A 27,311-nucleotide genomic window follows, 5' to 3' on the forward strand; every position below is an offset into this window, starting at 1 on the left:
ATACAGTAGTACCACCTGCCACCACCCAGCTAATATTTACCAGCTACTTGAAGGCCCTTAAAAGGGTGTCCAATTATTACTGTTCAATTTTATTATCCAAATGGTAAGTGTGACTAAACAGTCAAGGTTTATTAGAGTGACTTGGTACAGGATTACTATATGCATGCAATGTACTCCTGTGTTTAAATTATCTCTACACAAAACAGCCACAGTTGAAAGGGTTTAAAAACAGGTAATAATAAATAAAAACATAAGATAATACTTCCTACTACACAGTGCTAGTCAAGAGTTCAGAGATCACAGAGAAATACTTAAAATAACAGAGTAGCAAAGTTCTAATATCACAGAAAAACGCTTAGAAATAGCTAGAAACTAGAAAGATTAGACTATGAGAAAATACAGTTCCAGAATAACTTACATATAGAGCAAAGGCAGAGAGCTGATGAGTTGGATGGTCAAGACAAAAATGCCCATTCCTCTCTGGCTCGCTCTGTTTAAATTGATATCACAATCCAGATTTACATTACATCATTCTTCACACTGTCCTGGGTTCCCAGGCTAACAAAAACTGCATTTACATTCTTTACACCTGGGCAGAAACCAGAGCGATAAAGGACATTTATGCATGCAATTCTGGCCATTAACTCTGGCCTTAAAACAATAGGCAGGATGTCTCACCCTAGACTTACTGGCTTCTAATGCTAACATCAAAGGGTCACAACATGCTTTACTTTGGTCAGTAGAGTGCACTGTTGTCACATTTTTTACAGTTCCACATGCAACACTATTTCTTTACATTTAAGACAACATGCCTGTAGTTTACATTCATATTTACAAATGACAGAATTATCTGCAAAATTCTATCTGGCCAGGCTGGCAGCCTTCATCTATCTTCACCCACTCTTTACAGGTGCATCACAGACAGAATTTGCTGTTATTTTATTAACCCATAATAAAGTGGTTGATGAAACCATACACTGATTATTGTATTTACTTCTGTACACATCATCACTGTATAGCACCTTCAAGAAAAAGACATTTCAGAGATGGATAACAGAGATGGTACATAGTCTGCACTAGAAACCATACAAGTATTTTAAAATCAACAGAAAGCACCTGAAAACTAAATGAAATCAAGCTGAATGCCACCTCTCAAAAATAGATTAGTAAGCAAGAATTCACTTTAAATTTAAGGGATGGAAAGAACAGGGAAAAGAAGGACGCATTATTTCACAGAAACAGTATTCCATGATATTGAAGTCAAAAACAAACAAAATTCAAGACTGCAAACACTGTGGACATAAGGCATATCTTACATGAAGCGGGGAACTGAAAACAGAAATAAACAGTTTATGCAAGCTCTTCAGCATATCTGGCAGACTGAGAGTCAAGTGGCCCTTGTCAGATTCGATGTTTCTTTTTCTTCACTGTACTTCACATTTTGCACAGAAGTCACCTATATACTCTTGCTTTTTGAATGGAAGCATAGCTATATAATTGGAAGCAGTCTATCCATTTTTCCTGCCAACTTTTGCATGCGACAGGTTTATTCTCTACACTACTACAGAAGTGTACTATTGTATTGTTGGAGCAACACTACACTGTGATGCAGTGCTGAATGTTTATACAGCTCTGACTGGAATTCCATTTTACTGGAATGCTGAACTGTGCCGCATACCTTTAAATGTTGAGGAAGAAGAAACAATGCAGCGGATCTAACATGATATTACAAGCTCTCCAGACAGAAGTCACATCAAGTGTGTGTGAATCCATCTAAAACTGTAAGTAAAATAGTTGACTGTAGATAGTCAAGAGAAAACAGCAACATATAGGGAACTGGCTGGCTATGTGTTGAAACCCTTCTCACAAAAGCATACACTGACAGGTATTTCACTTCATAGCTAGAAGTGTAGGTCAAGGTACAGAGAGAAGCTCTTGCAAAACATCAATGCATACCTGCAACAGTAACTGGAGCTCATCTATCTGACAACTTTTTCTGTGAGTGGAGATAAATGGGGAGCATGAAATGTCCATTACAGACAGCAACACTGAGTAACTCACTCAAGCTAACTCAAAACTCGTTGACTTTGAAAGGAAATAAACACGCTGAGATTTACCAAATAACTACAGGCACACTTGCACTGGAATGAAATAGCTGCAGCCAGTTATGATTAAGTGCTAATTAAATTCAATAAGATACATCACAACCAATCAATATAAGTGTCACCAGATGTCTGCAAAGGGAAAACTTAGAAGGAAACCAAGCAAACCAGTATAACAACTATAATCTCATAAAAACAAAAGCAATCCTGCAAATTCATGAAATTCAGCTCACCCAAAACAAATAACTGAAGGAGTCTAAACAATCACTAATGGGGACCAGGTCCCCCAGACTGTCCACTACTCAAAGCATACAAGGGTCCACCTCTGAGATGGGTCTCATAGCTGCCAGGGTGGATACAACCTGCCTGAACAAAGAGGCCACGTCATCCAGGCCTGTGCCCCATCTCACCAGGCTCTCTAGAATTTTAGCTTTCCAAAACTGCCCTTCTATCACAGAAGGATGGGCTTTCACCCTTCAAGCACATTTCATGTTGTAACTCCTGAACAAACTTTAATGTACCTTGCTCTGATATGTGCACTCTGCCTTTCCTGTACATCTCAACTACCTTTTCACTGATGTTCACTCTACACAATGACTTTACCATCTTTCTGACAAACCTGTTTGTAAAGATCATAACCCTTTCTACTGTTCTGCTATCACGAGCTGCCCTCCATTTGTCCCCCTGTATATCTGATCACATTAATTTATCATGGAAAATGACCTAAAAGAAGAAAAAATGGGTTTGTTACAAAATCCTATCTTGAATCTTGAATACATTGAATAGTTGCACATACCTCATTACTGTACAGGGCAGATCCATAAACTGCATAATAACCATACAAATAGAGGTTACAAGAACTTTAGAAATATTTAAGTGAAGAACCTGAAAATACTTCATGAAATCCAGATGAATAACTTCTCTCAAAAAAAAAAATGTTATATATACAAGACTTCACTACAGTTTGCAGGGCGAATTGGAAAAGGGTTCTAGCGAAAGAGAAGAAAATAAAAATGGTGTCACATGATACGCAGTGGGGTCGGAAACAAACCAAATTCAAGACTGCAGAGATTGGATAGAATGCAAATCTTAGCGGGGTGGAAACTGCCAACACAGATAAACTGTTTACGCAAGTTCTTCAGGGATTTGGACAGAGCAGGCGGGTCAAGTAGTACTTGCCAGCTGTCACATTTTATGTTTCGTTTTCTTCACTGTACTACACATTCTGAACAAAAGTCAGCCGTTTACTTTTGCTTTCTAAATGGTAGGAGATCTTAAACACGTGAAATAGTATATCCATTTCCCCTGCCACTTTGCTTGCAAATGTTTTTTTTTTTTCTGAGCAAGTGAGCATCACTATGGGGGGGATTTGTTCGTAAAAATATGAGTTGTGCTCGGTGCTCATATGTCTTAGCACAACAGTGCTGAACATCCAATAATGCATCATAATGTAGTGATGTATAAGATTCCAACAAGTAGCACTCTAATGAAGAGTTAAACTCTGTAACACACATTTTATGAGTGTTGAGAAAAAAAGTAGGGCGCTACATAAATAACAATACGTAACATGCGCTTTAGCATCCAGTCACTCCAAATGTTTGACGGCATCAAAAGATGTAGATAACTTATTGACTTGAAGATAGGATGGGGAAAACAGCAACATATGGGCCACTAAAGGCACTGTCTTGAACATGAAAGGAACCCTTCCCACAAAAGCATACATTCACAGTTTTTTTTTTCACTCCAAAGTTACAAGTATGAGGTCAAGTGACAGAGGCAATCTGTTGCAAAACAGCAGCTTGTATTGAGGAACAACAACCGGAACTCCTATAAAAATGTATTTGTAGGTGCAACCTTGCAGGTAGTCTGAAAGAACAATAACCCAGCAATGCTGGTTAACTCACTCAAGCTTCCCCAACATACACAAACACACACCACACAACATTTCCATACCTAAATCACCCAAATCTAGTCTTCTGTCTGTGCAAGCTAATGACACACTTACTTTCCGTACCTAAATCCATCCATGCAAGTTAATGGCCCGAATCTAGTCTTCTCCTAATCTGTGCAGCTAACGGCCCCTCAGCAGTGGTTAATGGCTGGTTTCCTCCACCACGGCAGCTGGTTTCCCTTCTCCTTGCTAGCAAGAGTAGGCTGGAGACTCCAGCCTACGGGTGACACAGTCCAGTGTTCTTTCGTCCTTTGCAGTCATCACCCACACAGACTTCTGGGCTGCAGGGCAGAGGAGAAATGTTCCTCTATCCAGACTGCCTAACACAGCAGTCTGGAGTTCTGTGAGTACAAGGAACTCCAAGCACGCATGCGTGGAGTTCCGGGACTCGCAAATTTTTTTTTTAAATCTTTTCTTCCTTCTTTCTACAGGTGGGGGGGCTGCAGTCCTGCAGTCCTATAGCACGAGCTGCCCCTGTAAATAGTTGAAGGAATTTATCTGGGAGGGAAAGAGAGCAAGATTTTAGTGAGATAAGCTGATCCTTGCAATAGAATAAGGTGGTTTAGAATTACCTGATTTGAAGGGGTATTTTAGAGCTGTACAGTTAAAGCTTATACACATAACACAAGCAGAAGGTTATAATTCAAACTGGAAAGGGATAATAATGAAGTGGGGGAGGGGGTTTAAGAAATAAGGAGAGAATGGGATTTTGTATTTAGATCCTTAAGGAGAATAATAACCATATAGAATATTATATTCATACATGTACAGAAAATATTCTAAGTACTAAGCCAACACACGAAAGGAGAAAAGTGATTTTGCCAATAGGAATGACTGCAAGTAGGGATACAGATAATTGGCAAGAGAGGTCTGGCATTTACTGGAGAAAACTGGCAAAGGAACTAAGGTATTGGAAGCAAATAACTTGAAAGGGAAAGGTAATAGGGTAGGATGAGGCCAAGAAGTTTAGACTGCAGGTTACAGACTACCTTCTCTATCAAGGATTGATATCAGGGTATATGAAAAGAGAAAGGGATAGGGGAGTTCTAAGTCAAGGACCTACTTTAGTAGAGGTTTTAGTAGAATCAAAACAGCAGATGCTTTTAAAAATGAGATGAGGCATATAAAATATTGCATGATGACTATAAGAATCAATCACAAGAGGTTAGAAAAGATTGGGAAGAGAGACTGGATAAGAAATTTACAAGGCAACAATGGGAGGACATGTATATGGCTCCCAAGTATACAACCAAGTCCATGAGGTTTAGGATTTTTGCTTGGAAGTGTTTGCATAGTGATTTATATTCTCCAAGCAGACTTTAAAGTATATTCCTCAGGTAGATAGCAAATGTTGGAAGTGTGATGGGGAAGAAAGATATAACTGGGAACATGTTTTTTGGGAGTGTAAAGAGTTGGGAGATTAAAAAAAAATCCCTACAATAGTATTTTATCATAAATATTGGGTAAGCAAATTGCTGTAACTAAGAAAATATCTTTAGAGCTAGGACATAGTATCTGAATTGTTTAGGCACATGTTGTTTGCCATAACAAGTAATTACTAGAAAATGGAAACCGAAATCTAAACCAACTGTATTTGAAGTACTGAATATTGTAAAAGATATAAAATAACTGAAAGATGGATCGTTAGAAAAGGGAGTGTGCAAATTACATAAAAATAAGTGGAATTTGTGGAAACAATACATGCAGAGTAACGTCCAAGAAGATGACTGAGGATTAAGGGAAGGCAGGAATTGAATGATTTATGTTATGTTGGACTGAAAAACAGTTGTTAGAAATAAAAACATCATAATGCATAATGTGTGCATATGGAAAAAATGTTAATAGGGTTTTACAGCTACACTTCTACATTTGTTAAAAAAAATCCTTTTTCTCTAGAGAACTATTTTTATTTTTTTCAGAGAAACAGTCCAGCAACAGAAGGATGCTCACTGGGGCATTTTTATTGCCCTATTACTGTGGGTACCATCTCTCAAATAATAATAATAATCTCCCCAATAATCAGTTTACTAATATCCATGAACATGAAGCCACCCAGTTTAGATTTAGAGGACAAGGTGCCATTTAATCTTCTGACCATCCTACTAAAGGGGCTACTGCCCCATTCTTTGAATAAATCCTACCATAATTCAATAAAATTGAAAGATATTCAATAGCTTAGTAATACCACCAAATCCTCTCATGATTTCCTCATCACATTTATGGCCAATATCATTTCTGTAGTCTGTAATACTATGTAGCTAATGTTCCCTTTATTTTAGCAGGAATGTTTCCATAGAAAGGCTATTTATTCTTGTCATGATAGATGAGGAACTAACCTTTTTGTTTTGCCTTTTGTGGCATAAAATTCAATCTAGTCACCTTAGCACAGCATAGAAAAAAGCAACTAATCATTCTGTGTTTCTTTGCATGAAAAGTTATTCAGTCAAGAACCACCTTCACATCTCTCATTAGGCTAACAAGGTTGATAATTCTGTTGAATTCGATTATTGAGGTCCTGGCGCTGAATATTAATTTTGTCTAAAATACAAAATCCTGAACATATTGTTGAATTATCCTGGAAGCATGTCTATTTTTATCTACATTAGTCCTTTTTTGGAATTGTCTAGACTTTGACCACTGTTTTAGCATAAATAATCATCAGAAGCTTCTTATAAGTTTTCATGTGTAAAGTCTCAATATTATGGGAGCAATGTGGCTCCAAATATTGTATTTCATGGTTTATTCCTAAGCTGTACTTATGGCCTGTGTGGAATTTGCACGTTTAGTTTTTTAATGTTTAACTGCCAAGATGATGCTTGTTGGTGAGTCGCTCTAAATTCTCCATCTATGCTATATTCGTCTTGCCCATTTCATGGCTGAAAATGATCAGAGATGAACCAGTTTAGTTATTAATTGGAACAAAAATGGAAACATATTTTACAATCAGTGTCTTTGGAAATTGTAAATAAATTATCTGCACATTCTGGAGTTCTGTGTTGATCCTGTCAATATTCTCTGCTAGAGTTCAAGTTATTAGTGATGTTATTTTATTAATTTATCATGGGGGGTTAAAGCTTATTTTTATTATCAGTTGTATCTCTTTTTACCATCTGCCAAACTCTTTCCACAATTTCAGTATTATTTTTTTAACATTGACTTGTATGCGTTCTTCCTTTGAGTACCTCCTTGGGTTAATGTTACTTGACCTTTCAGAGGTCAGGCAGGGAGTTATCTGATTTGCTATACTGCTTTCCAGTTGAATTAGCTTAGTTTGAATCTCAAGATCTAATTATTTCCGTGGTACCTCTCTATTAAAGGGCTGCTACGTCAGAAAGTAGAAAGTCATCAGCAGCTTCATTTAAATGTAACAACACATAACCATGTCTCGAGATTTAAAAGCATTATGTCTAATTCTGAATTACCATTAATAGCATGATCTCTTTTGGGGTAAAACTGTCTTAGTCAATTTGTCTCATTCATTAATTTAGCAGGTTGTTTACTATAGTCATTAACATTTATGCTAAAATGCTAAAGTTCCTTCTTCAGAGCAATAACGCTTAAATTTGACAGCTCTCCCATCTCTGTCTTTCATACCTTTCTCACTGTCACTTAGAGAAGCTTTCTTAAACATACCCCATGTGTAGAATCTAATAAGTTCAACTGTGTGACAGAAAGTTGATCAGATTTCCATTTATTATGTTACTGTCATGCTCCATTTATTTATTTATTTATTGGCATTTGTTTACTGGGAAGGAATGACTGGATAATTTTATCCATTTTCAGATGAGGTCTGTAGAGAAAAGCTCCACAAATATAAGAAAAGAAGTTACATATACATAGATGAAACCTACCTTATATTACACTATACTGTAAATGCATATATTAATAGAAACAGAGTAAATGCGAGATTGAGTAAAGGAAATAAAACAAATAAAGGAAAGATAGGATGAACATAGGTGTTAGAGGAGAAGGATCTGAAATTATTAGTCAGAAGAGCAACATGAGCAAAGGCAGGAATCAGAGAGGGATTCTTTTAGTTGCAGCTTAAATAAATGTTATGTATTGGCTTGAATGGTGCTGGGACTGTATTCAGACTTTTGCTACACAGTGTAAGTACAGACTTTGACTGCAGTTTTTGTAAGGCTATAGATGTTAAGTGTATTTTTGTCAGAAGCTTGAAGGTACACAGTGACAATCTGCAATGTAATGCTGGAGAACAGTACTTATAGCGGAGCAGGAAATGGGATTATATGTAATTTATGTGCTAAGAGAAATTGGGAATAATTTACCTGGTGGGATAATTCTAGCCAGTTTAGAGATTTTTGAGCGGAATAGTGACGTGTTCTATTTCTTGTATTAGCAACAAATCTAGCTGCCTTGTCCAAGCTATAATATGTGCATGTCATGCTCCAGGTTTATAATGTGTGAAGGTAGTACGTTCATCTACATTTAAAATCAGTAAATCTAAAAATGTTACTTCTATTCCATTGCTTGTGAAAATGAAAGAAACAAATCCGTACTGGCTTACAGGTGAAAGAAACAAGATATCTTGAAAGCAGGCAGTAGATGCACAATCTAAAGAAAGCCTAACAGAAAAATTTCTACTGGAAAATATATTAAAAAGTAATCTAAAGAGTCAAATACGAAGGACAACAAAACCACAGAAAGGAAGGTTCTAGACACTTAAAGAATAATAAAATTATAATAGTAAGAGCCTTAATCCTGAGGCATTACTTCAAGACACTTGGTAGTAGAAATCATATGTAAGGACATGTAGTATTTAATTTACTAGAATCACTGTTTTAATTAAATACACAGGTTCTTTTTAAGGCTGGTAGAAAGTAATTTAAATAGGTCTAGTAAAGAACACTGTTGGTTGCTCTTATACAATGACCGCAGACACAGCCTTTTTATACAGAGAAATGGAGGCAAGCTAAAAGCACAGTAAAATATATCTGAGACAGCATATAACTGTATGGGCTGCTAACCTTTAGCTCCTCTCCTACATTAGCATAACTGCAATGAATATATGAAGCATTTCAAGTCATACTTGTGTGTATATTATAATTAATAAAAATTCATGCATTAATTTGCTTCCATTATTTCATTTTGTGAATCCCTTTATAGGACATGAAAGATCTTCTACATCAGTAAGTACTACAGTGCATTTGTTCATATGTAAATATATTGGTTGAGAAATAGCAGTGCAGTTTTGACAGGACATTACTGATATTTTTCTTGTCCAGAGCTCAAACACAATTTTGGAGACCATCACAGCTAGCAGTGGATCTGAATGAAGCAGAATTCATTGGCCCTCTGCAGTACAGAGTGTGGAAAAAGATGACAAACATCATCTACCCAGGTAAATCATTACATACTGTGTAATTCCACAGTACTATTTTTCATCATGTTTACATACCTGTCTGAAGGTTATAGTCTTTAACTCGGGATATATTACATCTTAAATGAAGTTGATACATTGCAATACTTCCTGGACTTCACTGCCTTATTTGTCCTTCTTTCAGATATTGGGTTGAAACGACTAGGCTTAAAATGGCCTCCGTGTCAATAGCCTAGTAACTTCCTATGATCCTATAGCACCAGAGTATAATCACATTAAAATTAGTGAGGTCTTACTTTTGCCTAGTCAGTGCAGATTCTGTGCCCCAGCTCAACGGAAAGATTTCCTTACCTACAACTATTTGCTTCCTCAACATTTCTAGTAAAGTACTCTGTAGGAAATTCTTAAAAATGTGTCAGCTTATTACATTCTCAAAAAACATGTTTTTAGTTACCTCTCAATTTTCCATCACACCTTTAGTATGTGCTGTCTACCTGATGACAAATTATCAGAAGTCTGCTTGGGTATAAAAATACATATCCAAATACTTCCAAACAAAAAGCCTAAGCTTTCTGGACTTTGTTGCATACTTGGGTGCCATACAAATGTCCTCCTATTGTTCCTTGGTAAATTGCCTTTCCAGTCTCTTCTCTCCAATCTTTTATATCACCTTCCTATTGATTCTTATAGTTACCATGCAGTATTTTATACACCCTACTAATTAATTGTTTTTAAAAGCAGCTTCTTAACTAAAAACACTACCAGAGATGGACTTTCAACTAGGACTTCCCTATCCCTTTCTCTTTACCTATACTCTGAGCTCAAACCTTAGTAGGGAAGATAGTCCCTGGGATTCATGAAGCTTGCACCATGTGCCGGAGTAGTGTTGGCAATCTAGTGGCAAATATGGCCGTCGAGCGATTCAGGTAAGAGCTGTTTCCACGTGCACTACCAGCGTACGCCAGAGCTGCGCAGCTCTCGGCGCATGCATGCTAATCACCCTATGTGCAGCAGTGTAGTATGCAAATGAAGGTATATAACGATTCATGAAGTTGTGCAGGCGTAGCGTAAGCATGTAGAAATGTAAACCAAAAAAAAAAAAAACGGTTTACATTTTGTCAAACATAAAATTGGAGCCATGAAAGTGGACCAAACTTATGTATTATAATGTTAATATATGCCAATGGCTAAATATATAGCCAATGGCATAAAACAACATGCACAACATATAAAAAATAACATTTAATGTCATGACCGTACCAATGCAAAGTAAAACCGCAGTGCATCGGTGTGCAAAAGGGCTCACAAGGTAAATATATTTAGATGTCATAAAACTGTAATGTAACGCAATTCATGATATCCCCATAATAGTCAATGGCACGCATGCTACACCACAACCATGGCGCAAGGGTTGCTAAGGGTCTGTGACAGTGTTCCATGCGGTAACTAGGAATTAGTAGTCAATGCCATGCAAATGAGTCAAGTAATACTGAATCACAAATGCCCCGCCGGCGTAAGGATGTACCACACGGCGTAGCTTTACAACACCGAGGAGTGGCATGAAGGTAAACATGACATCAAGAGAGGGGCGCGCCACCATAGCTCTAAGTACATTGGATCATTGCTAATCCGTGTTGTATGTTGCAAAGCAAAGCCGCAGGATAGGGGTGTGGAAGTAGCCATAGCTTTGCTTAGCTGAGAGCACACAAGGTAACCAAAAGTTCATGTGAACGTGGATGAAAACGCACACAAAACCCAGTAAACAGTTGTGTGCGGCGTGCACCACAGCTGAAACAGGAAGGATATGGGAAGACAATAAGGAAATGCAGCAGCATGGTAATTGGAGTACAAATGAGTAATTAACACCTAGGAACTCACAGTGGGCCATTGACAACAGCTAACAAGGCTGCTAGCAGCTACCTGCAGAACAGGAAAGGGGAGATGCCATACAGCAAAGAAAAGAGAACTGTCACAGCAGAACAAAGCAAACTTGCAGTAGATCAGCTACATAACATATTTCCCAACACAATCCTGGGTTATGGAAGCACAAGACAAGAAAGGTGGCAGCTGGATGCATGCCTGACAATGGGAGGTGAATCGGGTTGAAAATAGAAGTAAAGGGCAATAGATGAATCATGGTAGCCAAGCGTAATTCAGCACCAAAGGCCCCACAATAGCAGTACCTGCTGTAAAACCAATAATTAAGATACCCTGCAGCTGGAATAGCACAAACACACCCAATTACACCAGCATCATCCATTTCACAATAGTATAAGGTGTGAAAGCCCCACACACACACTTGTTTTATTCCCAGACACTCTGCACCATTGGTGTATACAGACGGGGAACTTTTAATATGTATATGTTAGGGGCTGCCATAGCTTTGATTCACCAGCATGTGTTGGAGACTGATGGTGATGTGGATGATGATGCTGACAACCATCTCAGGCACCAGAGGAGGAGATGAGTGTTCAGACCCAGGGTAACCTACCAGGGGCTACATGATCTGGAAATAGTAGAGCGTTACAGGGTGGACATGGACATCATACAGCAACTTGTTGAGCTGTGCCGTCCACACCTCAGAGCCAGAAGTAACAGAGGGGAACCCATCCCAGTGGACACGAAGGTATGTGTAAGCTTGAGAATACTAGCCACAGGTACCTTCCAAAGGCCAACTGGGGATATCATGGGGATCTCACAGGCATCAGCATCCAGGGTACTCCACCAGTTCCTGGATGCCATGTTACCACATGCCAATGAGCACATATACTTCCCCCGAACGCAGGAGACGTTGGCCAGCAATATGCGTCTCTTCCACCATGTGGCAGACTACCCTGAGGTACTGGGTGCAATAGACTGCACGCACATCCACATCAAGTCTCCACCCGGTGAGCAGGGTAGGCACTACATAAGACGCAAGGGATTCCCCTCCATCAACTGCCAGGTCATGTGCAATGCCCAGGGCATTATCATGGATGTGTGTGCTGGCAGCCCTGGATGCTATCACGACTCCCACATCTGACATGCCTCACAGCTGTATCAGGTATTTGCCGGGGGGGACACACCCCATATGGCCACCTGGTGGGGGATGCTGGCTATGCACTGGAACTGTGGAAGATGACTCCCATCAGAAATGCACACACAGCCACGCAAGAACGCCATGAGGCACACACAGAAACCAGAATCATCATACAGCGCGTGTTTGGGATGCTGAGATCATGGTTCCAGTGCTTGGACATATCTGGTGGAGCCTTGCAGTACTCTCCAGGAACGTTGCCCAGATCTTCATAGTATGTGCCATGCTACACAATATGATCCTGCGGAAACAGCTGCAGCAGGGACAGAATGGTGAAGGCCCTCACAGCCCACCACCATTGCCAAGGGACCCACAGGCACAGGGGGACTCAGACCAGGAACACCTTGTGCTAGCCCCCGTAGGCAGACGGAGGCATGCCCAGTATGCCCATGCCTTGGCAAAGAGGGAACATATAGCACACACACTGACAGTGTAGGCACTCATGGACTGACACCCTTCTCCACCTGCACACACAGCAAACATGGATGGCACACACGCACAACCACCTGTAAATTGTCATGTATAGGTGGTCTGCTGTGTGCATCCTACATAGGTAGCTCTCAACTATTGTACACACATCCGCCATTGGCACAAGGTAAGTCAATACCTGAACAGTAAATTAAGCTATCAGCATGTGTCCATACTGTATGTACAGGTTCATAGATACATAGGTAGGTACATGCCCAACCGCATAGGCAAAATACGTCTGCTGCCACCACCCCATCGATAAATTAACTGTCCCTCTGTGGAGCAGAGCCACTTGCAGGATCCCTGGGGCGTAGCTACTGTTCACCACCCACTCTGCAAGGATTCCCCAGAGTGTCAGTGAGGGGTTTTGTATAATGTAATCAGGGATGTAGTTCCAAATAATGGGGAGTATCCCTGAAGGAATCTTCTCAGATGTGTACATGTTACATAGTGTACCTTAAACACAGCTTGCATATATAGGTAGTTCTCCACAGAATAATAAACATGTGGAACACACAATTGCTGAAATGTGAGTTAAACACCCGTGCACTACCAGTGCCTGCTCAGAGAGGTAAGATATCACTGCCAGGATTAGAACACGCAGCCATGTACACATTCATCACAATAACATACCACTAAGTTACCTGAGATGTACCAGTGGCAGTCGTGTATACTGACAGGATAAAACACAAAAGGTAGGAATGTGTTGAAATAGGACAAACTGGCATGTACCCAATGAAAGGTGTATGTTATATATAATATATATCTATATCTATATATATATATATATATATATATATATATATATATATATATATATATATTTATATACATCATCATATATATAGAGAGAGAGAGAGGGAGAGAGAGAGAGATATGTCGATATATGGGGATATACATATATGTGTAGAAATATAGATAGGTTAACAACATCTACATAACCATGGAGGTACATATAAATGGGATACCTACCACATATCGACTGCTTTACATACCAACGCTTGTAATCCTGAGGCTTAAGGTCCGAAAGAACACAGTACCGAAACACCAGATGCACGAGGTGTAATCTCACGATGTTAATGGACAGTTAGTCAGTGCTTCTGGTGTTGCGGTTTGAGTAGGTTACTGTGTGTACGTGTGTTTCTTAGGGCTGTAGTGTGTGTAAGTGTGTGTTCTGTGTGTGGTGTGTGTTCTTGGGGGACTGTAATGTGTGGTTGTGGGTTAGCTTTGTTCATCTGTTTGTGTGACCTAGGATGTAGAATATTAAAGTAGGGGGAGGTGTGGGGGGTGCAGACACCTACATGGGGGATGTAGGGGGGCTTGGCCACCTGCTCATAAGTAGTGTAGGATGGTTTGTTTGGATGTGTTGGGTTGCAGTGTGTATGTGTGTGCATGTGTGTGTTCCATGTTCATGTTACCTTCGCGAGTTACTGTCGATGTCGGTAATGTTGGGTATGGGAGTCTGGTCCCGGTACTGTGTGCGTCGGAACAGTGTGGTTTCGGGATTCCATAGGTCTCCCATATACAGCAGTTGAAGTGTTCATATATGTATATAACATAGACCATAGCAATCACGGATTCCGCCACTACCAGCCTTTATGAACAAAGGATATGTAGAGTATATGCCTATACACTATTACAAATATGTGCTATGGACATGAGCCAATGATAGTGTTACCACCTGTCCCACTTTGCGAAGGACACTCCCTATTTGGGCAGTTGTGTCCTGACCAAATATATTAAATGTGGCAAATGTCCTGGGATTGTAGGACATAATTATGTCCCATATGTATTGTAATAGTTGCATACAATAGTTACTTCTGTATCTAAAATACCTACATGTTACAGGAAACAGGATAAGCAACTAAACTACTACAAGAATAAGCTTATATTTAGGCAAGAAAGGAAAGTTATATCCCTTGTATTGACCATGGGTTTGTGTCGGTCTGTAAAATCAGATGTGTGTCCCGAAAAGGACCCACTATGAACATATGAAAAGGTGGCAACCCTAGCCAAAGATGGTCAGTCACCAACACAACTACGATGACTGCAAATACCTATGACAGTAATACACACCTATCATGTAGCAACACATTATTACATTCAGATGTATTACCGATAGGATTCAAGGACTAACATTACCTGCATGCTATACAAGAACTACATAACCGTGCCTTAATGAATCAGCCTGCAATTACCATTGTATTGGTCCACAAAAGGATAGGTGTTCAAATAGGGAAGGAACCCTCACACACATAATGATTATGTATAAAAGCAGTTCCTATACACCTGCATCTGCTAAGCACACCCACCAACATCACCCTCACACCCAAACATATTACAATACAAACTGTAATAACATCATAAATCATTCACACACTGTATGACATCTGCAGAAGCCTTAACATACCTTGTCAGAGACACGCTAACATGGCCCTATGTGAAAGAGCTGCTGTTACACAATGAAACAGCTGCTGATGTAACAGGGTTTGTTTGCACTAATCCCGTTTCAGACGGTTGTGCGTACACCAGGATGTGTTAGCAATTAGTGAGTAACAGCACAGTATGCTACACTTGTACACCAAATCAAGGATGTCTGGTGAGCACACTCTACACCATATAACAGTTCATGCATAGCCATACAGCCTTAAGTTGGCCAAACATCCTTGCCAGACTTAAACATCTGCAGAAGTATCAGATACAAACAAACCCTGCATAAGTAGCACTGTTCTGAAATATAACAGCTGTACTCACATGTAGAACTAAATCGTCTAGCCATTACACACAGTCCACGGGAGTCCTGAAGCTAATATATCTCTGTGTGTCTCCATATAGCTGTTGAAATGTATCGCAATAACACATCTAGGCCATCTCCCTCGACAGTAAGGCAAAAGGACAACGCCCAAAAGGAGTACTCAGTTATACACCACTGTTGCCATGGTATTGGTTAATGGAGTAGCTGCACAGCTGATGTGCATCCAATTAACTACTTTGGAACAGCAATTGGTGGACAGGATACCACATGTTACCGATATATAACTGGAAAAGGATGTGTTATCACACATTCAAACCATTCGTATATACCAGCGGAACGTTACAAAGAACATTGAAACACAAACCGAAAAAGATTGAATCAACAGTTAACAACACCTCGGGTTACTAATAAGGTATGTAGAACAGTCAGTATGTCTGTGTATGTAGTACTATTACGTAGTATTTAAAGTGCACGCAATCCATATACTGGAAACAGTTATCTTGTAGTGATGTATTGTTGAGCAGAGTAACGCTTGTAGTATTTGTGTGTACTGTTGTAGGTCACAAGGCAAACACTGCATACACCACAAGGGATGCCTTATAAGGGCTTTGAACAGAAATACTCCTCACCAGCCAATGTCAGTGGCAGGGCTGGTCCAACAAGTATGTGCTATAACAGGGGATAGTATATGTTAATATATTGTAACTGTAGCCATATGTATGGGTGTATTACAGAGAATAACATGTGGAAGGTTGGGCCACTGTGCAAGTATGATTTGCATTGTGAGATATTGTGCCAATAACTGTGTAATGTACAGTATTGTAGGCAGATATGTATTACAAGCTACATAGCATTACTGTAATGTTAGGCAAACATTAGTTATGTCAATTGGCATTTACAATACACAATAACGGGATACATATGTCTTTTAGTGAGCCGACAGTTTATCAGCATGATAGCAAAGTAAAATGGAAGAGCTATTTAACTATCCATGCACATAAGACATGTAATATGTGCAAAGGTAGGTACTAGGCTGTCTTACCAAGGGTATCTGTAAGCCTAACTAGTGTGTGTTGGCTTTCTCCACCCCCATAGGTTGGTTTCCTGTGCCTCTGAATGGCAGAGCCAAAAGTTTCCTGTGCCACTGTCCAGCAGAGCCACTGCAGTGATCCCCGGGGTACATGTCTGTCTCCCATCCGCACATCAAGGTTTACCTTGAAGAGTGCTCGTGAGGGGTCCTGCCTGATTTACATTGGAATCCTGTTCCAAAGCATAGGGAGTGTCCGGGTCAAGAAACTATCTGTCCAGCACATCCTACTCATCGTTGTGGTTAGGTGTATATCCCTAGAGCATGTGGCTTTCAGGGGCTTCTGTTTAGGTGGAGCATATCCAGCAATACAGGGTTGGACATGGCCCTTGTAGGTCAAGCAGAGATCTCCTGTGAGTATGTAGTATGCAACCGAGTACAGCTGGAGTTTCGTAGGTTGGGCTGCATAGGTCATCTGTTTGAGGGCAGTAATCCTCTTGGTGTGGTACTGGTGTGGTCTTCCAAGCTATTGCAGTTGTCTTGTAAGGTATATCCCAAATGGGGTGTTGTATCCTCTAATGGGTTTAATATGACATGTATAGTCACAATGGCCCCTCTGATCTGGATGCAAACCCATTAGAGATTGGGGGGGCCATGTAGAAGGATATTCTAACCACCTTGTCATTATGGGTATCGAAGGAGAGATTGCTATCTACTGGGGTTCACGGATCCCGTATTACCATTTCTGTATGTAGGGGACTAGCACCTATGTGGTAGTCTGCGGGTAATTATTTATATCCAAAGGGGATGACTATGCACTTTTAGGCATTCAGCTTGACGCCATGATATTAACACCAGGTATCCATCTCAGTGCGACCCTTCCAGAGGGTGTCTGTAACAGCTGGGGAAACAATTATGTCCCCTAGTTTGCAGTTGTCTGCAAACCTTTTCAGCCAAAGCCCTCCTATGCTTGTCTGTACATCAGAGACATATATACCGAACATGAGGGGTCCTAGGACTGAGCCCTGGGGGATGCCAGTTGTAACTGGTATACAGTTGGACTTAGGGTATGCAACTCCCACTGTGTGGGTTCTGTCTGTGAGCCACTTTGCAAACCATCACATTATGTAGGGCTAATGTTCAGGCAGATGGGTATGTTGATAATACCAGAAGGAGGAATGGTGTTGAAAGCCTATGAGAGATCTAGGTAGGCTGTGTGGACCTCCTTACCCTCATCTAATGCCTTGGTAACTGTCTCTAAGAAGTCCACCAGGTTTAGGATGCATGGTCCAGCCTTAACAATGCCAAACAGGGAGAGGTCAAAGGTTGGGAGGTACCCAATGTCTCTGTGACAGTGATCCATGATGTGCACCATAACCTTGCAGACCAGGCTAGTCAGGCCTATAGGGAAATGGGTCCCATGGTCCGTTGTGGTGCCACCTTTGTGTAGTGGGATAACTGTTGCTGTGCGCCATTCAGAGGGCACTATGCCCGATGTAAGGCTATTATTGAACATGGTGCATATGTGGGGAGACAGTATGATCTGAAGTTCGTGTAAAAAGCAGCCTGGGATGTTGTCTGGTCCCATGGATGCTGTGATATTACCTTTAGAGTGTGCAGCTTTGAGAGGGATCTGCCAGGATGTTGCCAATATCAATTGTTTCTGTAATGTTCATGCCTTTGTGCTGTAACTCAGAGCAGATATGGTTGTTGACCTCGAGATATGTGACATAGCTATAGAATGCTTTGTGGTTGTTGTTGGTATTAGTTGTGTTATAGTTTTCATAGTTAGATTTGGAGGATCTTATAAGGGATCTCACCTTCTTACTGAGGCTGGCCAAGGATCTCCTCCATGCATAGCATTCTACTCTCATTTGCAACAGTGTCTTCCACCTGTAGTACAATATGTTTATGGCAGGGGACCACCAGATTGGTTTAGGTAATTAGGAGTATAGCGTCCTGGTTCTGTTCGGGATATCACAAGCCATGCACTCCTGTAAGTACTTATAGAGTGCATTTGTGTAGGATTCAACAGTTGTAACAGTACTGTCCATCTGCATGGGTGTCATGATGTCCACCACGTCTGTCTTAAGAAGCATGTAGTTGGCCTTGTAGACATATTATATTGTGGCCCCCTTAATGGGGGGTAGGTGTGGGATGTGGATATCAACAGTGTTCAGCACATGGTCTGATCGGACCAACGAGGAGTTGGCTTCATGTGTGGAGCACCAGTCACTCATGTTGGTAATGACTAGGTCTAGGATATTGTTGCCCCTGGTGGGTGTGTGAATATGTTGAGTCAGGGCATTGGTGTTTATGAATTCCAGAAACCGTTGAGCTAATGTGTTGGTACATGAGTAGTTTTCCCAGTTAATGGTGGGGTAGATTCAGTGAGACTTATGTGATGAGTGTGGCATTGTGCAACTGTGTACCTTCTTCACATGGCAGTCAGGGTCAGGCTTGGTTGGAGAGACCTTTACCTCCAGTTTGGCTAGATGACTGCATCTCTCACAGGTTGTAATGTTGGGTGGTAGGTGGAGAGGCTTGTCTGTGTACATGAGGCAATGTGTACATTGCCTCAAGATGTCCAGATTCATCAGATAGACAGGTGAGAACACTGGCAGTTGACTCTTGGACATGCCTGAATATAGAACTACATTCACCTAGATAAGTGAGAAAAGTGAGTACAACAGCTACATTACTCTATGCAAGTGAGAAAAGTATGTACAAAACCTGTTCACCCTTACCTGTAGGTAATGAGGAAGATTGAGTGCTATAGTAATTATTAGCTTACGTAGTGTTTACAAGTCCTGAACAAGTGCTTAGCATGAATAAGCAATCCAGATAGGGTCTTGGATAATATAAACACATGGCCCCCTCCCCTCAACAGGTACACAAGCATATATCCATGTACACCACAGGGCCCCTGTACCCACAACTATACAAGTACAAGCTGCACTCAGTCTGCATGGGACCTGCCCACATCACAGGTTGTATCATGCACATATGGCAAAACAAGATGGTCTCCATGTACACATCATGTAAAACATAGCTCCATGTCAGGTTGTGTACACACTGAATGGTGCACACCAACAGGTATCACAACCCACGAAGGGGGAGACACCACTGATAATGGGAAGTACTTTACTGCTACCCTGCTGAGTCTGGTCTGAAAGTCCATGAACCTTGATCACTTAAATGATGTCAGCAGTACAGATGTAGATGATAGTATGGTTGATGTCACACTGCATATCATAACCTTGCCAGGTCATAGGACATCATCACCCATACTGTGTACCACCTACACTCGGTATACTAGATGTACATTCCTATGTCACAGGAGTGTTTTGCAACTGGACTGCTGGCAGAACCAACACTACAGAAGGTGTCTGAATAATACGTGATCATCACACCAGTAGCAGCTATAGCATGTCGGGGTTAATGAATTTTATTCCCCCTCATTGTAGTCCATACCTCACAGACAAACAGAAGGCATCTGCCTATTGAAGTATGTGAATGACTATGACCTAGGAGCAATAGCTGACTCGCATTGTCACCCCTATGTTAATAACCCTGTACCCATGAACTACCACCTAGGCAGCGGTCAACATAATGGACACTTGTGTGTGAGGGATGCAGCTGGGCAGTTGTCTTTCCTGTGATAGCTACGTCACCACACCTGTCCGGTAGTCATATGTGGCAACCCTAATAATGATAGGGTGCCATTCATGAATATAGAGATCATTGTCCAGCCATACAGAACACTCAAGTGACCCATATCAGATCACTTATTTCCTTTAAGGGGTATTGGCCATGTGCAGATGGCCTACACCAGCCTTCCCATTCCCCATCTCCACTATGTAGCATGATTCATACCCTGAATAAATCCATGTCCAACCCATTGATGTTGGACATGCTACATGTACTCATCCTGATCTCGAACACATACTTCACGGACATCCACCTAACACATGCTGGACAGATCCTTGTCCCATACACTTGACATAGTTCTGCCATACTATGCATTTCTGTCTGTCAAAGCTGCACATCGCTCCCCTCACAGACATGGTGTGATGACCGCATGGTAATGCATGGAATATGTATCATTAACCCTGTGGATCAGTAATGTGGCACTACTCCACCTGGCCCCACAGACCCACATGTTGGCTACTGCCAGGTAACCTTTCATCCTAGATTCATACATGGCCCATGGCATATAGCCCACTAGCTGACTTTGACTGTACATGCTATAGTTGATATCCATCCCTGCAAATACCATCTGGCTAGCCAGTGTCCCATGTGTATCACATGTGCAACACAGGTGATACATGGCAGGATGTTGAACCACTGTACAGTGCCGTGTAGATGTATATGGAAGAACACATACATGTAAAACCTTATGTGAGCATGTCTGCAGGGTCACAGGTCATGTCTGTTAAGACAGTGTAAGTCCTTATATGTGACATACACTACATCAAGGTCGACTGCATTAATGTGGACACATCCAGCCATGTGCTGATAGGTAGGAACACCAGTACAGGCAAACAGACATGCCCACATCAAGACAGCAACCACATGGAGTATGAGCAATGTAATCAGGTGACACACATATATGGTGATAATATCCACTCAACATTGAGTGTCACATGTGTGTGACACAAACACATCAGTGTCATGTAGGTTTGCAAATACATCTATTTAAACTGAATTAATGTGATACACATGTATATTCAGCTGTAGCTCTGTATGTCTCTGTGAGTTACTGTGACCTGTCTCCATCATTATGTCTTCCAGGTATGCCGCGTGCAAGGCTTCCCCCTTTTACATGCTTGGAGGATGAGGCCCTCATCCCATACCTTCTCGACAATCACGCTATCCTGTTCAGCGATGTGTCACAGGATACATAGCAGCGGGATACCTGTGAATGGAACCGCAGGAGGGTTAATGATGTGGGTGGCCACAACCTCACATACCAGCAGGTGCGCAGACACAGTACAGACCTCATTAGATGGGCAAAACAGCATGTGAATGCAATCGCCAGGGAACAAGGTGCAACAGGTGGTGGACCACCGACCCAGCCCCCACTCACACGTACCAAGGAGCTACTGGCCAATCTGAGGACACCTGTAGGACCACATCCACAACCCTTAGCCGATATTGTGGAAATGGGTGTCTCTCAACCACTGAGCCTGGAGTTGCCTGGTAAGTCAGTACTGTACCTATAACAACTATATTTCATATAGTTGAATGTGTCACTGTGCAATATGTAATGTAACATCATATGCAAGGCATGTATATACACATGCCACATACTATAGTATGCTACTCTGTGTATGCACACATGTGCATACACCATAGTATAGTTTAATGTATGTTATGCACATTGCTCCCTGTAGCCTTTGTATAGGGGTGGATAATGCTCATACTGCTGTGTTACTCCTATTTAGGTACCTCTGGTGTTCTGCTGCAACAGCAGCCTGTTGCAGGTGAGAGTGTTATTATTTATCAGAAACCATAATGCACAAATCTATCTGCCATCTGACCATTCACAACATGTACACATAATGTATGGTCCTGTCACAATATAAAGGTCGGACCTGCAATGCATCACAATGACTACCCATGTGCAACACTTGCAAACTATGTTAATCATCTCACCGACATGAATCCTCACAAACTTTATTGCCAGATGTGTTGACAGCTGTGCATACAATGGTGGAGGTGCTGTTCACTTTAGGGACGTACAATAGATCTGATCTACACATGTGGTGAATACAAACAGTACTACACAGTGGGCTGGAGTATGGCCAGCACACAGGTTTCACTGGTGGGGATCATAGCCCTGCTATGAATGTCACACAATGTGATGTGCTATCTTGACATGTCCATGACATCTATTGGCCTGGTTGCTACACTGCCTACCTAACCTGAAAACATATCCCACATACCACCCTTTATCTGCATAACCCTGTTGTCAGTGGCGCATATATGTCATATGGGACAACACAGACATGTGAAATAGATGCCCATCACAATAATTTGGACAACACATGTACACACATGACCATGGAGGATGGCCAGATACATGGAGCAACACACACAGTAGACGTGTTGTGCTTGTGTGTACACCCTGTCGTACAATGGCTACACATGGTTCAACCATGGCCTTTGTATAATGGTCATAATGTAGATGTGGAACACTAGACATCCTACAGGCTTGTGCGCATCTTGTGTAGGTGTAACATCAATACACCACATAAGATGTGTTGAACATCTTGAGGGTGTTGCAACATGACAGCAGTCACCTGTACAGTATCCACATCAGGCCACAGATAAAGTACATTCCCTTTGCTGGTGTTGGACATAAATGCCATACTAGCTCCTCATGTGTGTGTGGTACACAGATGTCATGTGGGACATGGTGTACTGATGTGTTCGCCATGTCTGGCCATAGTAGCCAGACTGCAGCAATATGGTTGCAGATGTGCAGGGGTGTCATCCATATACCCATCAGTGACCTGTGTCACAACTTCCACATTATGGTTTAGTGTGTATACACCTCAGTGACGTGGGTCACATTCCACAGTATATATGTATTGTATCTGAACACAGTCATGGCTATGAAACCTGTCTGTAACTCACACTGTATAGCACTAGAGACGCCTCATGATTCCCTGCAATGGCCATGCACATCAGCTAAATTTGCAGTATATCTGTAGAGCGGACAGACAACCCTGAATTGGTACATCATTGCCCCACTGTATATTTGACAGGACACCATTGTGTTAAACATGTATGCATGTCATTGCACACGTCAGAAGATCACATGTCATACTACATGTGATTATCAAGGTCATATGCCACACATCAGGCAGGTGTACTGTTATCCTGTGCTGGTCCACATGGTGTAACACAGGGATGCATGCTAACCACTACTATGATTGTGTAATTTGCATGCCGTCTGCTATGACACATGCATGCTGTTGTGTGCAACCTAGGAATGTATGATAACTACCACTATTATTGTCTGCGCTGCATGCCGTCTGCCATATCACATGCATGTTGCATGCCTTCTGTCATATCATGTGTGCGTGTGTGTGTCTATTGTATAGATTGTAATGTACAGTTCTTGTCTGCCCTCACAAGTGATGTAGGTGCATTGCCCTCCTGTGGCACATCAGATGTTAGTGTCCCACAGACTCTAGTAGTGATGATGAACATATGATTGAGACACGGGTAGAGTTGTCAGGGGCTGAAACTGTGTCATTGGTTTCCATTCTAGCTATATCCACCTCATTCCCACACACAGATCCCATACTTGCACATACCCCATCACCAGTGGCCATAGAGGAAGGACATTTGGCACGTGGTAGCTTGGAACAGGAAAGTGTGGGGACTATGGAAGGTGTGCCTGAACACCATGGTGTCAGCCAAACTACTGGTGGTTCCCCACACAAGCACGTGGCCAGTGCTGCTCATAGGAGGACCTCTGGCCAACATGCTCCTGCACGACAGAGCGCAGCAGCTGGTGTCACCAGACACATGTTTCAGGCTGTAATGGAGGCACAGGCATGTGCTGAATGGCGCAACAGAGAAGATCATAGGCTACAGCAGGCTGCTGTCCATTCTTTAAACAACAGTATCCAGGCAATGGTAAATACTCAACATCAGATTGCTGATGCTTTAGATAGATAGTTGGGTGACATGGTTGGAGTCCTTGACCATGGTATGACAATCTGCGAGCATGATCTGTCTGTGTTGGAACATCTGGTAGGAGTGAGGCATCGGGCACGTGGACGTAGGCCTGCTACATCACCTGTGTCAGGTCTACATGTACGAGCTACCTCACATGCCCACTCCCATAGTGGCGGTAGCAGCAGCAGTGCATCTGGTGCTGTGCTGTCCACACCATGACACAGCAGGCCACATGCACTTGACCTGGGATGGTCCGAACAGGGACATGGTTCCAGTGGACAAGTGACATCAGACAGTACCCAATTTGCACCTCTGTCTGGTAGTGCCCGTGCAACCCATGGCAGGCACAGGTCACATGTACGTGGCCGGATACCGTGAACTGTAAAATCTCACCTGTACAGTCTGCAGCTGTCAGTAATACCCCTGTGTAGACCAGACACATGGGAGAACTGTGTGCATACATACATGCACACACTGGATGCATATGTGGGGCACCACACACATGGTGTCATCCAATGGTGCAGCCTAGGCCTCTGGCAAACATTAACACCCTGTGCATATGATGATGCCTGTACCACATCCCTGACATCCACACCATTGGTGCAGGGACATGCTCATATGATCTGATGCACAGGGTGAACAGACTAGGATGATACGTGTTGTTTACAAATGTTGAGGACTGCTGACAGGCAGCAGATATACCATGTAGTACAGGTGTACAATACTGTTAACATTATGTGTCTTGTGTAACAACAGTGCAGCCTAAGCCTCCGGCAAACATTAACACCCTGTGCATATGATAACGCCTGTGCCGCATCCCTGACATGCACACCATCAGTGCATGCAGGGATATGCTCATATGGTCTGATGCACAGGATGAACAGACTAGGATGATATGTGTAGTTTACAAATGTTGAGGACTGTTGACAGGCAGCAGATATGCCATGTAGTACAGGTGTACAATACTGTTAACAGTATGTGTCTTGTGTAACAACAGTAAATGCATGTTGGTCATGATGTTCTGCTCTCCTTCTTCAGGTCTAATTGCACGTTCCGGTGGATGTCAGTGTTTACAGTTAAGTGTCCCATATGTCAATGTGGACTACTCACAGGTATGTATGAATATACCAGCATGCACTGTGTAGCTGCCACATACCAGTGAGAATGCCCCACATTACAAACTTGTCTACCATTCCAAGAGCATGATAGCTGTGTATTAAGCTACTGTGGCCACAGACGTGACAACCATAAAGGATGACATCACAGGTACAGTTACATGGAGTGGTGAGGTAAGAGAGTGGTCTAGCTGATTACAAAGGTAGAGGCCAGTGGAAAGTGTGATGCCTCAATGGGAATCAGTAATACATGTTCCCATGACAGGATGCCAACACAGAACTGCACCCACACACTCAGATATTGACACACATGTATTCAGTGACACTGTAACACACACATACACACACACACACTCACACACACACACACACACACACACACACACACACACACACACACACACACACACACACACACACACACTCATCGCTTCAGTGACCCAGTAACACACACTCGCACACAGTTGCTACTGGTGGGATAAGGACCCCTGCATATGTGCAAATCATCATTATAGTACTGTGCACCTACATGACACGCCACATAGAATACACATGTACAGGTAGTCAGTACGCCCTAAGATCGGGGACATCAACATGGATAGTAGAATGCATTGCCTGGATGGTGGGAGGGGTCTTATCAGTTCAGTATAGTAACATACATCCCCACCCCAGGGAACCAGTCAGCCCTACATACACACACTGTGGCATTCAGTAATTAATACACCTATATCATGCACATACAGATACCTCACATGTGTGAGATACATGCCCCTGCCTATATCCTGTTTTCTACATTGCAGTCTGTACAGATGTGTACACTAGTGTACAGGAGAGTGAGTAGCAATTGAGATGTATTCCCCACAATACCTGACATATATGGACACACACACAACCACACATGCCAGTACTGTGAATCTCAGACCTGTTTAGCTCATGTTATGTATGTCAGATGTACAGCAGTATTGCATGTGTTACAAACTGTACTGATGCTTCCTGTGCCAACAGTGCTGATATATGCACTAGGGATGTCATATCTGTTAACAAGTGTCAAGTGATTTACCTTCACTGTCACCCTGATCGCTGTCTAAGTTGTGTGTTATATCCTTCAATTAATGAAACCATTGCTTACCGGTTACACAGGGTATTGAAGGACCACTTGTGACACACCTGTGAGTTGTCCACAGCAAACATCCATCTGCAAAGATGCCCCACCACTTAGTTATTTCAACACATCTGTCCATACCTGTGGTACATCTTTATGTACATTCAGCATATCACCATATACAGTTGGCAATGTTGAGGCTGCATTGCAGCTACATGATGTACTAGGATACATGCCACCTTCATACATCAGCAACTGCACACGCATATTATCTGAATGCAGAACACTACGTGTACAGGTGTGTAGGTCCTACAATCCTGACATTTGGTCATGTTTGTAGGCATTGCAATTGGTGGATATGTGTAATGACATACATGACACATGGAATGTTGTATGATATGATGGGTGACCAGTACAGAGGGGATGTTCCCTCTGTCAACATTGATATCACACCTTATGTACTGTTAGCATTCAGCAGCCATGGACCTACATTCCATGTGCACTTGTGTAATGGCTGTAGCCACCTGTTTGCACAAAGGACTACAACAGCTATGCTATTTACATGTATGTTGTGTGTGTGGCATGTACATTACCCAGGGCAGGTACATGTATGTCATATCCATACATGAGGGTGTGTACTGGTGTACATCAGCAGACATCTGCTAATGGTGGAAAGTAC

The 27,311-nt window shown here is 41.9% G+C and overlaps 1 protein-coding gene across 3 annotated transcripts in view; it reads left to right on the forward strand.

The window, feature by feature from the left end:
• LOC122812154 (nuclear factor 7, brain-like) overlaps window positions 1–27,311 on the forward strand; it is a 214,158-nt gene that overhangs the window by 118,665 nt on the left and 68,182 nt on the right. For all 3 annotated transcript variants that reach the window (XM_044084472.1, XM_044084470.1, XM_044084471.1), the window contains 2 exons: window positions 9,181–9,203; window positions 9,300–9,415. In XM_044084472.1, coding sequence (XP_043940407.1) covers window positions 9,181–9,203; window positions 9,300–9,415 — 139 coding nt within the window. The remainder of the gene's footprint in view (window positions 1–9,180; window positions 9,204–9,299; window positions 9,416–27,311) is intronic.

The sequence above is a fragment of the Protopterus annectens genome, chromosome 9.part0 (assembly GCF_019279795.1).
Source record: "Protopterus annectens isolate FY-2018-M chromosome 9.part0, PAN1.0, whole genome shotgun sequence".
In the NCBI taxonomy this organism is placed as follows: Eukaryota; Metazoa; Chordata; order Ceratodontiformes; family Protopteridae; genus Protopterus; species Protopterus annectens.